Source organism: Apteryx rowi, unplaced genomic scaffold (assembly GCF_003343035.1).
Source record: "Apteryx rowi isolate R43461 unplaced genomic scaffold, aptRow1 scaffold_18, whole genome shotgun sequence".
Classification (NCBI taxonomy): Eukaryota; Metazoa; Chordata; class Aves; order Apterygiformes; family Apterygidae; genus Apteryx; species Apteryx rowi.
In genome coordinates, this window is record NW_020448085.1 from 5,185,254 (window position 1) to 5,203,340 (window position 18,087).

The 18,087-nt window shown below is 40.5% G+C and overlaps 1 protein-coding gene across 1 annotated transcript; it reads left to right on the forward strand.

Annotated features, from left to right (window-relative positions):
* Positions 1 to 2,903: 2,903 nt before the first annotated feature.
* Positions 2,904 to 6,415, forward strand: GDF2 (growth differentiation factor 2). The gene is made up of 2 exons (XM_026061335.1): positions 2,904 to 3,492; positions 5,219 to 6,415. The coding sequence occupies exons 1-2, from the start codon at positions 3,147 to 3,149 to the stop codon at positions 6,157 to 6,159; spliced, it is 1,287 nt and encodes a 428-aa protein (XP_025917120.1). The 5' UTR covers positions 2,904 to 3,146; the 3' UTR covers positions 6,160 to 6,415.
* Positions 6,416 to 18,087: the final 11,672 nt, after the last annotated feature.

Genomic DNA, 18,087 nt, shown 5'->3' on the forward strand with positions numbered 1-18,087 from the left:
CAGGACAATTCTCTTATTTACAATGTTTATTTTATCCAGAGAAACAGTGCAACTTAGAGAAGCAAAAGGAACTCTCATGTTTGTCACTAGGCAGGTTTTCTGGGTTAGATGTACTGGTCAATCCTTTAATGTGGACAAGGCCTTAACCACTATTTGTTTAGAAGTGGCTACTACTTCCTGGGGCTTTGATATTTGGATGCCTAATCTGTGCCTTTATAAAAGGTATCTTTGCATTTAATTCATTTAAATTGTTTTTAAAATGGCACAAATGCAGTTGCAAGGCAGTGATATCCTTATTCTCTTGCTTCCTCTCTTCCAATAGCTCTTTTGATTTCTAGGAGCATCCTATAAACCRTTCCACTCAATGTGCATATTACTAAGTAAAGTTACTATGGACAAACACTCAAATTAGCAAATCAAAAAAATTCCACTAAATAATCCTAAAAGAATTGAGAGTGTATTAATATGGGATGATTGAAGATGGAAAAAAACAGGAAAACAGCTGATACTAGCCAGCAAAGTAATACGGAAAGCTGTTTTTCTAATACAAAATCAGTTTCATTCTTTGAGGTCACAGTTTAATTGCTAAAGGTAAGTACAGTAGTTAGAATGTACTTAGGTTTTTGCGGAGTATTTTGACCCAATTGTACAAGGCAGCATAATTAAAAGAGACCACTGGACAATATTAATATATTTGTGAATCACATGAATTAAGAACTGTCTCACTGCCAAATCTCAAAGAGCAGCTTTCAAAAGGGAACTGTCACTGAATGAAGCTGTTCACTACAGAGTTTCTGCAAAGATGACAGTTGGCCTGACACGATTTGACATCTTCATATATGAACTGGAAGTCAATATACAATAACCCAAATGGGCTTGCAGAAGACACTGTTTAGGAGAGAGGTATTCATATAGAGCACTAGATCTGGCTGTGCTCTAGTTAATCAAAATCCATTTTAAGGTAGAAAAATGCAGAGCTTGGTACCTGGGCACAAGGAATGGAGGCTGTTCCTACTGAGCAGAAGACTATGACCTTGAAAGCTGTAACTCTTAAAACAATTTGGGTGGGTGTTTTGGACTTACAATGCAATATGAGGATCCAGGGTGATGCTATGTAAGGAGAGCTAATGAAGGCTTTGAAAGATAAACAGTGGAGTAGTGAACCACCAAAGAAAAGGAGATTTCATTTCTACATGTGGCATCAGTGGAGTGTCACTAGAAAACTATGCATAGCCCTAGTGYTCACCTTTTCAAAAAGATATTGAAACTCTAGAAGGGACACAAAAAGAGAAACAAAAAACAGAGAAAATGTCTTATAGCACATGACTTAAAAAGCACAGTCTATTTTATCAGAAAGCAAACTGAGAAGCAACTTGATTACAGTGTACAACTACTCTGATGGGGAGAAAATGCCAGCACTATGAGGCTTCTTAAGCTGGAGGGAAATACAAGAACTAGTGTCCAGCAGGTGAAGCCAGGCACAACAAAATAATAAGTGAGACACTATTTTCTTTAAGTGACAGTGAAAATTTTCTAGAATAAGTGCCAATAAATTTGAAGAAATCCTCCATTTTTGTGACATCTTCACATAAATCCTGGAGACCTTTACATAAGTTATGCTTTAGCCAAACAAAAGTAATGGGTAGGAAATTACTTTGGTAGAAGTAGGAAATACAAAATCCTTGAGAGAAATACAACAACCTTGCTATTCAGGAGATTAGGATCAATGTCAAATAGTCCCTTCTGACCTTACACCATAGAAACATAGTTAACCAGAATCTGGGATCCCAGTTGTCACTTGAACAGACACAGGAGTATTTGAATAGCATGAGTTCACTTTAAGCACTCTGTATGCACTTCTAGAAAACTGAAGAAGAGTGACCAGTACTGAGACAGACAGGACAAAATCTTTTCTGTATCTTTGCAATGAGGTATTTTTGTAATGTAAGAGCTCATAATACCATGCTGATCTCATAGCACATAGACAATATGGATTTGGCTGCGCTTAGAAAGACTGATACACTTAACAGTTCAGATAAAACACTTAAGTATCACTGGATTAATTCATAACAGATTCATTAAGATAAGTAAAAAGTAGTATTTTTGCCTATAAATAACCTAGAGGGTTTCTTTCTTGTATCATCAGAAATTCTGTCAGTCTTGTATTTTTGTCTTGGCCCGTACTTCACACGGATAACAGTACCTCCATAGATAATCTTCCATATCTTCATATAGACCTTTTAATTTCCATATAGGCTTAGAAGGCTTAGTTCTGTCTTCATTCTGAAGTCACTGTAATAACAACTGCCTGTTCTTGGACTGAATAGACCAACAATCTCATATACAAGAATATAAGAAATATATTATATAAGATACTATAAAAATAAGACTTACTTCCCATCCACCAAAGGAATCAAACTGCAAATGGACAAGCCTGCAAACAACATGAAGCAAACTTGACACAAAACAGATATTTCACTGTGTACAAATAATAGCTCTTTGCTGATAAACGGAAAGAAATGTTAAGGTTGTTTGTACTTTCATGAGATCATGTCTTGCTGAATCACAGGCTTCCATCAAATGATTGGGGATTTTCCGACAGTTTGTGAAGGGACTGTAACAAAGATTTGTGAGGTGTTATTCACAAACAGCTGACAGACTAATTTTGTTCTAAACCTCAATTTTCTAGTCTTGATGAAAATAGTGTAATCCTTCACGTCCCTAAGAAAGCTTCTCCTTGTGTTGGCAAGGAAATGATAAAAGAGTATAATTAAGCAATGATGACCCTAAAGTGAAATGTGGATTCTTTACAATATACAATGTCCTTCCCACCAGCCATATGTGTTTGTCAGATGTTTATAGAATCTTCATTAACTAAGAGCTTTGCTAGATAACAGAAGCTAAAGCATGGCATCAATGACTCAGATAAGGGCAAGTGTACAACCAATCTGCTTGACAACTGACAAGAGGCTGGGGTTTGAAGCAGACTGCAAAAAGAACTCAAGAAAGTGATTTGCAAAGGGCATCCCTGATCCCAGTTGTTTGCCTTCCATCTACTTCCTTCTGCCTGTAATGAAACAAGAGTTTTAATCACATAAAATATAATTGTCCTCTTGTCTCTTCATCAGAAAGTAAATACAGAAGAAATGCACTATTTTGGTGTATTAGCTGCACTGTCTGTTTTCAACATCATTGCCTGTTTGACAAGAGGCAAGCCTTTGAAAGACTGGGACAAGTTACCAGCTATGGGAAAGTCTGATGCACACTTTCATGATCCTGGGAAAGTGGAAGATGAGACCCATTTCAACTTTAAAWCCTTCCTGGAGAATATGAAGATGGATTTACTAAGGAGTTTGAATTTATCAAGGGTCCCCTCACAAGAGAAGACCAAAGAAGAACCACCACAGTTCATGATTGATTTATACAACAGATATGCTGCAGACAAGTCTTCCATCCCTGCATCCAATATTGTGAGGAGCTTCAGTACTGAAGGTAGGAGACATCCTAAATATGTAGACTAGAATTTTTAAAGAAGTATATGAGCAGGAGGTACTCGGATTCCTTTGCAATTCAGAGGGAATCGAGTTCCTAATTCCCACAGATTCTTTAGAAACAAAACAGATTCAAATCTTGGATTGTAGTCTTGCTCCATAGTTTCTTTTAACCTTTAAAAAATACCATTATCTTTAGTTTTCTTCTTTGGTATTTTTATCATACAATATCCCTTTCTCAAATGCATCAACTGAGACAGTGCACTGAGTAACAAGGTTTAGATGAATTGTGTTTCCCAAAGCTAGAGATTTGGGACTGAGTTTTAATGTTAGAATGGTGATTTTTGATCATCTGTAACTGCAAATTTCACACTAGAGAGCTCTTCTTCCTGGTGAGTTCCTCTCATCCTTTATAAACACCTCATTCAACTGTGAAATGTGTCGCTGGATCCAAACAAGGAACACCAATGCTCCCCCAAAATTCTCGTGCCTGCAGATTTAGATGGAAAGAGGTTTTCAAGCTTGTCTCAACTAAAAAAAAAAAAAAAAGCAAGATCTCTGTCTGTATAACATTTAAAAAAAATTAAAGCTCCATCACAACAAGCAATAAAAAAGTTGTAAGTATATGCAATCCTTGTGATAGAAATGAAATAGGGAAAATCAAAGCTCCTGTTTATTTAAAAAACAGACATACACAAGCAACAGCACTACAGTGATCTCCACGTTCCCAAATTAGTGCCCCAATCCTGAACTGGAAAGAAACCGTAACAATACAAACTAGAGTACAGTTTCCATATCCCACTCTCCTCTCAGACTGCTTTAGTGGGTAAACACTGTGAAGAAGTGTCAACATTAGCCAGTTAAAATTGCCCTAAAACCCAATGATGATTGAGTAATTGTATTACATAGACCATGAAACAGCCATCAATCAATGATGATTTTTAAACACTACCGATCTGATCTTCCAGCAAAATGACTGCCTCTCCCAAGGCAGGATTGCTGGTAGTGTGTGTACCTTTGGAGAAAAAAACCCTGCATAAGCCCAGTGAGTCTGGCCTGGAACTCACTGGGACCTAGACATGAAAGGTTGTTTATCACCAAGTCCCATTTTAGACCATGAAGCTTCAAATTCGGGTTTTTCAAAAGCTTTTCTATTTCCTCTAACTCCCAGTAATCCAAGCTGCTTTCAAAGTTATTGGAAGACAAAAACTAAAGCCTCAGCACAGCTAATTCTTAGAAAGAGACACTTAAATACATACTATACTTCTCTGTACTGGGGGAACCTTCTCCATTGGGAGGGCAATTCACCCGATTGCATGGTGATAAATGTGGGAAATTTATAGCTTTTTTTAGGAATTCTTCCTGTTAAAATTTCTTTAGAAAATTGCTAAAACTAAATACTCCCCAGAYGCCTTATTTATGTGCCTTCTACTGACCAGGGTCCCCTATAGCTTGTTCTGGGCAGACTCTTTACGCTCCCATCCACTCATCCTCATGCTCACCTGACTATGCAGACATGATGAAACACTTCCAACACCAGAGACCCCCTTTTGGACTTTTCACTCCCTACCCTTGAAACCCTGGCCAGAAGCCTTTTTTTTTTTTTTTTTTAATGCTGGGTAGCCCTGGTCTTGTTTTACTCCCCGAATGCATCCTGCATCTTTCAAGATCAAGTTACTTGGGCAGTCAGAAGCACTGTAACCACATGTTTTAATTTCCTATTGCAGATGTTGTTTCTTTAGCTTCACCAGAAGAAAATCCATTTCAGAAACACATCTTGCTCTTCAACATCTCTATTCCACGATATGAGGAAATCACCAGAGCWGAACTGAGAATTTATATCTCCTGTCACAGAGAAGTTGGGTCTCTCTCTAAACTGGAAGGCAACATGGTCATTTACGATGTTCTAGACGGAGATCACTGGGAAAATCCAGAAAGTACCAAATCTTTCCTTGTCTCCCAGGATATCCAGGAGTGTGGCTGGGAGATGTTTGAAGTGTCCAGCGCTGTGAAAAGATGGGTCAGGGCAGACAAACTGAAGACTAAAAACAAGCTGGAGGTTGTTATAGAGAGTAAAGCTTTGGGTGGTTTCACTTGTGGGAAGCTGGATATCAGTGTTACCCCTGACACTAAAAATCTGCCCCTGTTAATAGTGTTCTCCAATGATCGCAGCAATGGAACAAAAGAGACCAAAGTTGAGCTCCGGGAGATGATTGTTCATGAACAAGGAAGCGTGCTAAAGAAGTTAGCAAAGAACAACACTCTGCCTGAAGAGGAAGAAGAGGGAGAGGAAAAGGCCATCTCTAGGCCCCATCAGCATTCCTCCAGAAGCAAGAGAAGCATCAGAGCCAACCACTGCCGGAGAACTTCCCTCCATGTGAACTTCGAAGAGATAGGCTGGGATTCCTGGATCATTGCGCCCAAAGATTATGAGGCTTTTGAGTGTAAAGGAGGTTGCTTCTTCCCTCTGACAGATAATGTTACCCCAACAAAACATGCTATTGTCCAAACTCTGGTGCACCTCCAAAACCCAAAGAAAGCTTCCAAGGCCTGTTGCGTTCCAACCAAATTGGATTCAATCTCCATTCTTTATAAGGATGATGCTGGGGTTCCCACTTTGATATATAACTATGAAGGGATGAAAGTGGCAGAATGTGGTTGCAGGTAGTATACAAGGCAGCATCTCTGAGAATAAGAACAGACCTTTTTGTGCTCTGTGTAAATCTGTACATTAGTGATGTAAATGAAAATTCTTGCAAACAAGGTTTGGGGCAGGGCAGGAGGCTGGTTGTTGTTGCTGCTGCTTGTTGTTGTTGCTGCTGCTTGTTTTAAAGGAAAACTGATGTTTAAATAATGGCAACCATTGTAAATACCCATTATATATCATGGCAAAGTGAATACTGGATTAAAATATTGTGAGAGTGAAAGAAACATACATTATTTGATAGCAGACAGTGATACAATCTGAATATCTTATATGTACTTTTCTGTTAAATCAGTTCCATTCAGGTCACGAACTAAAGGATTTTCAAAGCAGACTATGGGATCTAGGATGTCCTGTAAGTGTTTAATAGGTATTGAAATGTAATTCTCTCAGCCAGCTCTGACATTTTCAACCTCTGTAAAACTCAGTAAACTGAATTTACGGTGCATGGTAAAGCCAGGGGTTTAAATCCTGCAAGTATTTTCTCATGTCAGTAATCCCAGAGGCTTTTACAGATCATTTTAATGCAGATTATTTACTCCTATAACTGAAGGTTTGCAATATTCAAAACAGTTGAGACTCTCAATCTTATTTCATTCCCAAGTTTCCTTCTGTGGGTAGCAGGTGCCTTGGTTTCAGCTTTCTTATCCTCAATGTCCCTATTTTTACCCCTTTATGGCACATACTTGAATGATAAGAAGTGCAGCCTTCCGCTTCTAAGACACTGTTTCCTAGGAGGAACAGCAGCCCTTATCTCCGCACAAAGATAAAGAGCCACTTTGACCTACTGCATATTCTTAGTATTTCTTTGCAAGAACACGCAGTCAAACGATGTTCAGCCTTAGAAGCTGCATCCTAACAACAGTGGGGGTTGGCAGTGATCAGCATTTGTGAAAAAACAGGCTGCTTATTTAGAGGCCTAAATATGGTCTTTGGAGTCTGACACTGGGCTCCTCTTTTTTTTTTTTTAATTTCTTCTTAGGAGAAACTTTATTTCACATACAAAACTGTTTTTCCCCTTAGAAGTTTGGGAACAACTGAAAACTCCTATCTGTGTTCTGCAAGACTTACACTGCTGTATGGTAAATACAATATCATACAATAGTCCTCTTGACTTCAGTTGTATTTTCACTAACCAAGGGCCCCATCCTTCCTGTAATTAAAGTAAGTTTCCTTTGATTTTAATGAAGGTTTTGACTATACAAGAACAGATGAAGCATTTTGTGTCGACTTCAAGCGACAAGTGTAAATGCTGTACAGTGCAATCATATTGCATCTCATTTCTACTACTACACCTTCCACAAAAAAAAGAAAAAATTTATCAGAGAAAACTTTTGATCCAAACCCACAACAAACTATACATCTGTTCAAAATGGTGACGACAACTGATGAGGCAAAAATCTGAACAGTAGCTTAATATATAGCAAGCAACACGATTTAAATGGATACATATGTTTTAAATTAGAGCAGCCTGTGGGTAAGACAAATTCATTTGGCAGGAATAGTTCAGCTTGAAATCTAATATGCAGTTTATTTACTATTGTTAACTTAATACAGAGCAATTCGCAGGTGAGCGTGAGCAAGGCGGTTGTAATTCCATCAAGAACTGCTGGTGACATCATAAGCCATGAGAACAAAGCACGATTCACCAGCATCCTTGGCCTCATTTACAGCCTTTTTGTTCAGAACTGGGCTGCAATTGGATCAGATCAAAGATCTGGGTCCATGCAAACCCCAGCCGTCCATAACCGCCTGTCATTAACCTCTTACGCTTCCAGTGATAGGTCCTCTTATTTTACTACTCCTCACTGGCTTCTGTCATCTTCTTACAGTTGTTTTTATGCCTTTCCCCTTTCAGAACCACTTGTATTCTTTTCCTGTTTCACTGATGTCTCATGAGCTCATGATATTTCGGCATAATTCCCCTCTTCTTCAAGTAACAGAAACAACCAAACAAGCACCCAGCGTGATCACATTTGAAAAGTTATTCACTCATACACCAAGGTAATTCTAGCTGTGTGCCCTTAAGTCATCTGAACACAAGGTCCTAGTTATATTCTGACTTCACTGAATATAGGACTTTGTCCATAATCACATGAAAAAGTGGGGAAGGGGAAACACCAGTTCCCACATGTTCACGGAGAGAAATTCTCAAGAATCAATGTTTCTTTTTTCCATACTCTGCAGTCAAATGTTGATCTTTATTTCTCAAGCTTACATGGAAAACAAAAAACAAAAAACAAAAGCCAATCAGAATCAAAAGCTATCAGAATTCCAAAGATGCTCTACAGATCCCTTCCCAGAACTGTAGTACAAATCCCTTTTGTATTTCAACAAAAAAAAAAAATCAACTGCTCTTCCAACCAGCCCTAATGATCACATTCCCATAGGCTTAACATTTTGGTTGGTACAGCAGTAAAATGAAACATGAATCTTTCCATAGGGTGATGATCAGCATCAAGAGGAAACGGGAACCCAACAGTGAGCACAGATACTACCTACAGCATGGCTGAGGTTTGTACCAAACTGATATTTGGTTTAGCAGCTTGATTTATGTAGTTGTGACCATCTGATTTTAAAAAATTGCTCAGGTTCCTTGTGTCTCATAGTTTAACTGCTTTGGGACACAAAGAATCAGYCAAGTGGCCAAGAAGTGCTAGAAATTACACAGGTGGCAAAGAACAAGCAAAACACCTTGCCCCCTCTGCCCCACTTCAAGACACGCCCCATGAGACACTGAGAAAAGCAGCTTGCTGCTACTAAGGAGCAGGTTGGGACTTGTGCATTGTCCAGCAGATGTAAAGTTAAAAACGAAACATCCTTGTTTAACACAAACACATGACTGGAGCATGCCCTTATACTCAGGCTGGTTAGCTGTGTATAAGTCCTGTAACATCAGAATCACCAGCTGACCCCACAGCCAATTTTAAGGCTGCCCTATAGCTCTTCAGTCCTAGTATATACGATCAAGCTAGTGAAAGGCAGACAAGACATACAATCATTGTTATTTTACACAGCTTCCTATCTTGTCTGTGTACACAACAGGCACAATATCCTCTGACCCAATCCACTGCTCTGTGTCATGTCCAAACACAGAATAGTAGGTGCCACTTATCACTTGACAACATCACAACACCAATCGATCACTGGCAGTCAAAAGATCACCATTTCTGATATTCTTTGCCATAGGTTAAGAGCCAATGACGGCATGGGAATCAAAACTTCACAGCAACTCAGCAGTCTGGAGGTGTTCAGCTGCTATCTGCTCAGATATTTTTGAACTGGGAAGATCTTGACAACACAGAAATGCTGACCCAGAATTGCCAATTCAAAAAATTCAAAATAACAAGTTTCAGATAACCCACAGGTTATCATCTCAAACACAACTGTGCATTAACACAGTTGCACTGCTCCCACACCGCAGCTGAGACCTCTCCAGCCTCCTCAGAGCCTGGCAGTATAAGCGTGCAGCACATGRGTCCGTGTACACATACAAAGTTAATTCCAGGAGGTATCAACACCTCACAACAGCTCCCCACTTGCAGCAGTGAATCAAAGTTTGTTACTACAGAGAAAACTGGAAGGGTACAGAAAGAAACACTGAGCAAGCTGGTAAAACCAACAAGCCACAAAGGAACAGTGTCTGCTAGGCAAGACCCCATCCTCAAACAGCTTAACAACAGCTCTCTCAGACCCCTCTAGCTGCTCTGAAAGGCTAACAGGACCCTGTATCAGAGTCTTAACCACCTCCTTTCTCCCCATGTTAACTCCCTGACTTACCATTTGTTGTCTGTTTAGTATAGACRAAATCAGTGCAGGTCCCTCTGAAGCCTCTTGAGAGCGTGGTTCTCAGAAAGCACTGCTAGCCTGTCTGTGGGGCCGGYGGCTCTAGCTGGAGTCACTCTTTGAGGCTCAAATCTCCTCCATGTTGTCTCTGTGCTGCCCGAGGCCTCCACGCTGCCTCAGGCCTCCATGCTGCCTCATAGCCATCTTTGGGCTCTCTCCGGCCTTCAGCAAAATCTCTAAGCTATGTCCCATCTTCTCCCTGCCTCCGCGCCATCTCTGGGCCGCATGCGGCCTCCGCCCTGCCTCAGCGTCGTCTCTGGTAGCGTGCTGTCCTGAGGCCTCAGCGCCGTCCCTGGGCAGTGTGCGGCCTCCACCTTGCCTCAGCGCCGTCTCCGGGCTGTGTGCGGCCTCCACCTTGCCTCAGCGCCGTCTCTGGGCTGTGTGCGGCCTCCGCACGGCCTCAGCACCGTCTCCGGGCTGTGTGCGGCCCCGCCTCAGCGCCGTCTCCGGCAGCCYGCCGTCCCGTGCGGCCTCAGCGCCGCCTCCGGCCGCGTGGCCCCTGTGCGCGGCCCGAGCTCCGCGCGCCCTCGGCAGCGGCGCCGCCCGTTACGCCCCGCCGCCCGGCACAGCGCCCCCTGCTGCCCCCGCGCGCCCCGGCCTTTTCCACCGCCTCCCCGCGCGCTGGGAGCCGCGTGGGGGGCGCCGCCTCCAAGGCGGCTCTGCTCCTTTTCCGTCCTCTACCTTAAAGCTTCCTCTGGGTCGTCAGTCGTGCCCAGCTCCCTCTCGCAGTTATTAGTGGACATTTCACTCCATAGCACATCGGCTCTGTGGTGACTTTTTGGGTGAGGACTACTGGCGCACATACGCTTTGTGCCAGCAGACAAGAACTCCTTAGAAGCGATAAAAAATTAACTAGAGAAAGGGCTTCTCGAGGTTGCCTTTGCTGAGTTATAACTTTAGTCAGAGCAGCCATCTTGCCAGGCTCATTTGGTGCAGTCCATCTTTTTGTAGGCCAGCAGGAAGAGCAAAGCCTCATGATRTCTAAGGGAACACCATTTTGAAGTAAATGCCCCCAGCCATCACATGTACACAAAATCTGTCCCCTCCAGCCCTTTCCCGCTCCCCCGGCCAACGTTACCCGCCAGCAGCCGTCCTGCCGCGGCGGCCTGCCCTCGCTGGCCTGCCCRGCCTCGCCACGCACCCTGGTTCTCCACAGCCACCACCAGGCGACAGCCTGGGCATGGGAGCAGCTGGCCAAAGCGGCAGCAGCCGGAGGCCTCCCCGCAGAACGGCTTCGGAAGAGCCCTGGGCAACGAGAGCGTTTAAGATGCTGCTGGCAGGTCTGCCAGGACACCCTGGGCTCTTTCACCCTGTGCCGGCACAGCGGATCCCAGCACCAGGACGTGTTTGAGCCGGCATTGGAGCTGGCCAGGTTTCAGCAGCGCGCTCACCAGGCACCGGTTCAGCAGCAGCCRTTCGTGAAGCCTGGCAGCTGAACAGAGGCCACTGTGAGTTACTGCAATTCCCCTTTTTTCTAATAGTACACTTAGGGAAGGAGAGCACTTGATGCAGTATTTAATATTCACTGTTTATTACTGGCTCACTCTGTTTGGTGCACCATGCTGAACAAACAGGTAGGTCGACCAGAAATGTGGGATCTAGGGGATACCAGCAATATAACACAAGCACATCATATCCCAATTCTCCAAGGACCRCACATCAATAAAGACTTAATTTCCCCTTTCTGTTGAAAAACTACTTGCCAAAATTCAAAACTATGTTCCTAAATTACTTCAGTCTGGATAGCTGCAATGCATTTATCCGAAGCCCTCCTGAATCTTTTGCTTGCCTAGAATATGGCAGTTCAACTGTTTAGCAGAGTTGGTCAATGCGAGTTTATTACAGCTGTATTCTGCGAGCTGTGATGACTTCCCAGCTGCTCCTGATTGTAGCATGAATCCTGGCTGAAATTGGAGCCATTTCAGAAATGGAATATACATTTTCCACTCTTGCCCCCCATTTTTCAATAAAAATGTAAATTGTTTTCTCATTCTTTTCTTCTTTTTCTTTTTTTTTGATCACTGTAAAAAGAGAAAGAAAAGGAAAAGGAAAGGAAGGGAAGGGAAGGAAAAGGAAAGAGGAAAAAGGCGGAATATTAATGAAATGAAACCAAAATCCAACGCATTTTGGATTTAAGTTTTTCTCATAAAAAATGTAATCATTAAAGTATTCATCTGCAGTGCCATTTTCATCTTCATAAAATGGACAGCTTACAGTATTAAAAAAAGTTGTGAAAGAAAACTTCAAACAGCTTTAATTTTGATCCATATGGGTTTGTATAGCATGAGAACTAAAAGCCTTGGGGACAATCTCCCCATATACCAGTAGTGGAAGAAATTTTGCTGGAAAAGACCTAACCTTACTTCCTTTAGCCTGCGTGTTATAAAGTAATCTAAAGGAGATATTATTATTTGTTACTTGTATTACCAAGGGGCCTAGAAAGCCTAGTCAGGGACAAGGTTCTCTTTGAGCCAAACATTGCAAGAACAAGAACATAAAAGACAGYCTTAGGCCATACCTATGCAATCCAGTCATGCTCGGTGCAGACAGGCATGAGGTAGCACTGACCCAGACTTGTACATCTGTAAAAGGCAGTGGAGATTTGTCTAGAAATACTTACCGAGTTCTGGAAACATTAAATTTTTCATTAGCATAGTCCTGTGCTTGAGCTAACAAACCCTGCCTCTTGGTATTTAGGAGCCCACCTGATCTTTTCTCAGAACTGAACAATCCTTTCATCTGTCTGGTGATGAATTTAAAACACTGTCCCATTTTTGGCATTTATTTTGGTGCCATGGCACTCTATATTTCTGTAACTTGTCCATTTAACCTTTTTTTTTTGGTAGTGTCATGAAAAAAAAAATCACCTTTACATAATTTCTAATTCTTACATATAATTTAAAATACAGTTGCATTAAGAGGCTGTTTTAAATCCAGRAGTACTTTGTTTCCAGATTTCACCATTATCCTGTTAATACAGCTTGTGGACTCAAAAATCTTTTACAGTAGTGGAGAAAACTGCTCTTGCTGCCACCATCAGGTGGACCTCTTGCTACTGCAGTTTATCAGTGCTCAAATTGGTCTACCTGTCCTTCGTGAGGGAATGAAGAGATCGCCTACACATGATAACAACAGTAGTACTGGAGGAGTATGTAATCTCACTGTTGTGGAAGCTTTTGAACTTGTGAGCTGTGAAATGCAGGCCACGCATACAGACTAATGTGGGAAAGATTAAAGAAAATACCTCTTTCCTGAGTATGTGAGAAGTTCATATGCACAGGAAGTCAGAAAATGAAATACTTGTGGATARATTTTAAAGGAACATAAATTTTATGAACTATAAAAGCTGTAGCTGGGCCTGAGATATTGAGTTCAACTCAAAACTAAGATCAAAATCAGAATTTGGGTTGGGTTATATTAGAAATTAGACTTGACTGTAGAGTAACATTCTGAATCTGGCTACTGAGGGTTCAGTGAACAGACTTTGCATTAAACAATGTATTTGAGAAAAATGAAAGTTATATCTAACAAGAAAGGAGTAAGTACATAGTCATTCTCCAAAGCTTGAAGTATCCACACCACATGAGGAAGGATTCTCACCTTCTAACACTATCAAGTATGAAGAATTGCAAAGGTAAAAGTGAGTGATGTAGATCCCRTTGGATTCAGGGCAAGAGAAATCACAGACCAGTGAACAGATCCAGTATGGAAAAATAGTATTCCACTGTTCTAGTTTTAAAGTCATGCATGTTGGGAAAAGCATTTATTTTACATTTACATTGTGAAACTAGTTTTGTTTTTGTGTGCTAGTGACAAAGTGCAATAGCAAGAGACATGAGGGAGAATATGTTTTTGAACTTGAGGAATAAATTGAGCTGTTAAGTGTTGCCATATCTTGGCTTTTACTGGCTAAAACGAATCATAATCCTGAATATATTTCTCAATAGCCTAGCTTCATAAAAATCTCGGCTACAGTTTCCTGCCCTTTTGATATGAAAATCTTTAGAACATGATACAATGCACAATAAATGTTTAAAAAGCAGAGAAAAATATATTTTTTAATCTCATGATTTTACGCCATCACAGTTTGGCAGGAAAGGGCTATTTCATTATTTTAAACCCCTAGAAAAGGCAACATTGGAGAAGAACATTGTGTATCTGTGGAAATACTTCCTTAAGTGCTAGAAAAAAATTATCAAATAATGAACTTAGCAGTAGATAAATAGAATTTATTTAGATATGGAAAGTAATTATCTGGCACATATCCTGATCAAAAATGCTCAGTGCTTGTAACTATCTCATTTCTGAGTATGATCATCATGGTTATTCATCTATGCCTTTTACATTCATAGCGAAATGAGGTGACTGTTAGCCTCCTTTTCACAGCAATTTGAAACTGAGGTAATTTGAGTAATCTGCTGTCGTTTCAAGTTATATTAACTTGTCTTCTAAAAGCAGAAAGTGACAGAGCAGAATACAGTGAAAAAGAAGGCCTTTCCTCTAAAAAATATTTTTAAAAGATTTTCTGTGATTTAAATAGCAARAAGAAGTTACTGTCATGAAATCCAGAAACTTTGAATTTCTCCAATTTTAAAGATAAGTTATTTAACCTTATTTCCACCATTATCCCCATACTTTGTAAGCATTTTAATATAAATATAGGTCTCCATTATGTACTATGYACTGAAGGATTAAAAAAGAAAGTACTATAAATACTCTATAAACATGCAATGTCATTATTTTTCCTGCGATAGAAAGGTGTATGCTTAAAGCTACTGTACARACAGACAGAAATAGAGATCCATCCTGACACATTCTTAGAGACATGGATTATTGTACTTTTTTTCCTGATTCTTGTCACAATGGATCCATTTTGTGACCCTGCTCCATGGCTCTTGGGCATGCCTCCTCCAGCACCAGCAGGAATAAAAGGAAGAAAGAAATAAGAAACAAGAAAAGAGGACCCATGAAACAACCCAACCCCCTAACCCAGCAGGCAAAATATCTAACCCTTTTATGTTTGCACGTTTGTATTTCATTGTTTCAGATCATACATACTTTTTTTTGGTCATCATGTTTTGTTTTCCATAATTACAATATTATTTAATCTATATCTTCCCTTTGAAGTTAATTTAAGGATGCTGAAACAGAAGAAACAATTGCTAATAGTGAGTTGAGGCTACAAAGTTAAGCACTGGGGGAGTGGGAAATGTCAGAATTAAAATTGTCTGTGCATCGTCCCCCACTTGACTGTATGTATTAATTACACAATCACAGTGCATAATGTTTTTATTCCAGAAGTCCCCTGCCTTAGTCAGTGCCCAGAGTGTGTAGTGCTTAGGAATTAAGTTGGGGCTCCATGAAGTACAATRTCTTATTTATTGAACTGGTTCTCCTAACATATACTATAGTGTGAGCAATTWTTCCTGTGGCAGTGGCATGTAGAGACTATCTGAGCTTGGAAGTAAAGGTAGGGTATGTGATAAACATTAGTTTAGTAAGAGAGATTCCCTRTCCTAAAAACTTTACAAAATAGATCGGAGAGTCACAGGCAGCAGAGCAACAGAAATCAATGTGCCCAAATTCATTTCAATATTGTAGTGGCAAAGCTAGAAATAGATCCCAGGTCTTCTGAGGCCTTGTCCTCTTCCTTGGCCACTCTAGGAATATGAGCAGGGATTAATGCAGCTCTGGCAATAAATCCTTTAGCTAAAAGGTCAGCTTCTTCTGGACAAAACTATTCTGCTAGAGAGTTTTTGTTCCAGCTCTGCATGCCTTGCAATGACAGATCATTCTCTGCAGGAGGAAAGCAAGAAGAACAATTCAAGYTGGTGATAATGCCCTGGAGTTAGCTCTGTGATGGATATCGCACACTGGCACAGCCCCCCAAAATGAAAGGAAGCTGCAGAGAATCTGAAACTCCCTGCCTACCAGGCACACAGAAAGTTGCTTGGGCACACTCAGAGCTGATGTCCAGCCTAATTACTTATTTATACATTATCAGCAACAATTTCTGCTATAAACTACTTCTCTTCCTTGACAAGGAAAGTGGCTACATTTTTTAAAGTAGGTTTTTATTTTTACAGACAACCTTGTTACTAGAGATACCTGTGACTATTATACCACCTTTTACAGCTTTAGCAACAGAGCAGTCCTTCCTCTAATGGATTCTTAGAACAATTTGTTTTTCCCTGTGCTGGATTTTTTTCTTTAGCACAATACCAACAAAGCCACCATCCACAGATGTGGGAATCATCATAACATTTAAGTGACATACTTTCTTCTTTTTTATTAAAAAAAAAAAATCAGAATTTCCTATCACTTTGGATAAATACCACATGCCCAGAATTTTGTAAGCAAACTGGAAACACCACATAAGGCTAAACTGCTTAAATTGCTCATGAGGCCTCCAGCACTTATATTCACCACTGTACAGATCATCTATGATTTAGATTGGCACATCTTGGAGTGCCACTGTCATCATACCCTAAGCCTGTGTGCAATGTGTTTATAGCAGGACCAAAGCCTTGAATAAGGAAACACCAAACTGAAGTCCTGAAAACCTTATGCTGATGAGAACAGATATTCTGCAAGATTACAGACATGCTGTATTTGTTTTCTTTCTTCTCTTAGCCCTTTTCTGACCCCCTCAGCATGTCCTGCACATTAGAGTCTTCTAGATGTAGGACTTGCACCAGTACTGTTGTCCTAAGTTTAGATGTGATGAAACTGAGGCAACCGGAGACTAAGCAGTTTTGCTGTCAGTCATGCAAGAAACCTATGAGAGAACAAGAAATTGGATGTTGATCTTTCTGCGTAACAGTGGAAACTCTGAGCCACCCTGCCCCAACATGATAGCAGCCTTTCTCATAGTATTTCAGTCTCCTAATAGTGAATTCTCAGGTGAAAAGACTAAAACCAAAAGCTTACCTCAAATGTCTTCAAAGCCCCAGAATATTGATTCATTTCTGAACACACGCCAAGGTTCAGTGAGTTCACTTACTGCAGGATATGATGGGTAATTTAACAGAAAAAAATGAAAGCAAAAGTTGTTCATAAAATGTAAGAAAGGTTCTAGATCAGAACTTGGGTTAGGTTCTCTCTAGAACGGAGTCTTATCTCTGACAGTAACCAGCATGGATGCTCAGGGGAAGAGTAAAAGCCTGAGTTTAAACTGGTCCTTTCTGTAGCGTGACATTCCAGCTTCTGGCTGCTATCCATTTAGGAACTCCCTAAGCCCAAGACTGCATCTAGACTGAAGCCATAAATGAACCTGTCCTCCATGAATTTGTCCAAACAATTTTTTAGCCCATGTACTTTTGGTATCCACAAATGCTGTAGCAATAAATTGAAGAAATTAATTATTCATTGTATGAAAAAATGCTTCCTCTTTTTTTTGAACCTGCTATCTAATAATTTCATTGAGTTCCTTCAGTAATTGTGTTTGGAAWATTGTTGAATAATTGTTCTCTATGTAACTTCTCTACCTGATTTATGGTGTTAAGAACATCTACCTGATGCCTCTTTATTTGGTTTGTTCAGCAATAATTTATTGTTTTGAAAACCAAAAATTAAGCTTCAAATAGTTTTCCCCTCAGAAAGCTTATATAGTGCTTGAGATTTTCTGGGTAGAAAAAAAATCATGTGAATATGTTTAATTTTCCATCCTTTGTACATTTACACATACACAGATAGAAATTAACCATGGGATGAAATAGCACCTGTATATATGGACTAGGCTAATCCTATATAGACATGTTAAAGGAAGGAGCTTCCTGAAACTCCTTTACTGCTMCTACTGAATGACCTAGAGAGAGAACTGCACTAAACTTTGCTCATGTGAGCAGCTCATTTGTRTTTCAGGCCTCACTCCATTGACACCAACAGAGTGTGCCCAGCCAGGTTAGACTGTCTTTAGATTCTCCCTTCCACATCTAATTCATATGTAGAAACAAGTGAAAGCCATATAAAAGCATGCTCTTCACAGATTCCCTAGTCCATTCTTGCAGCTACCTCCAGCAAGCAGAATGACTGAGGGAGCAACTC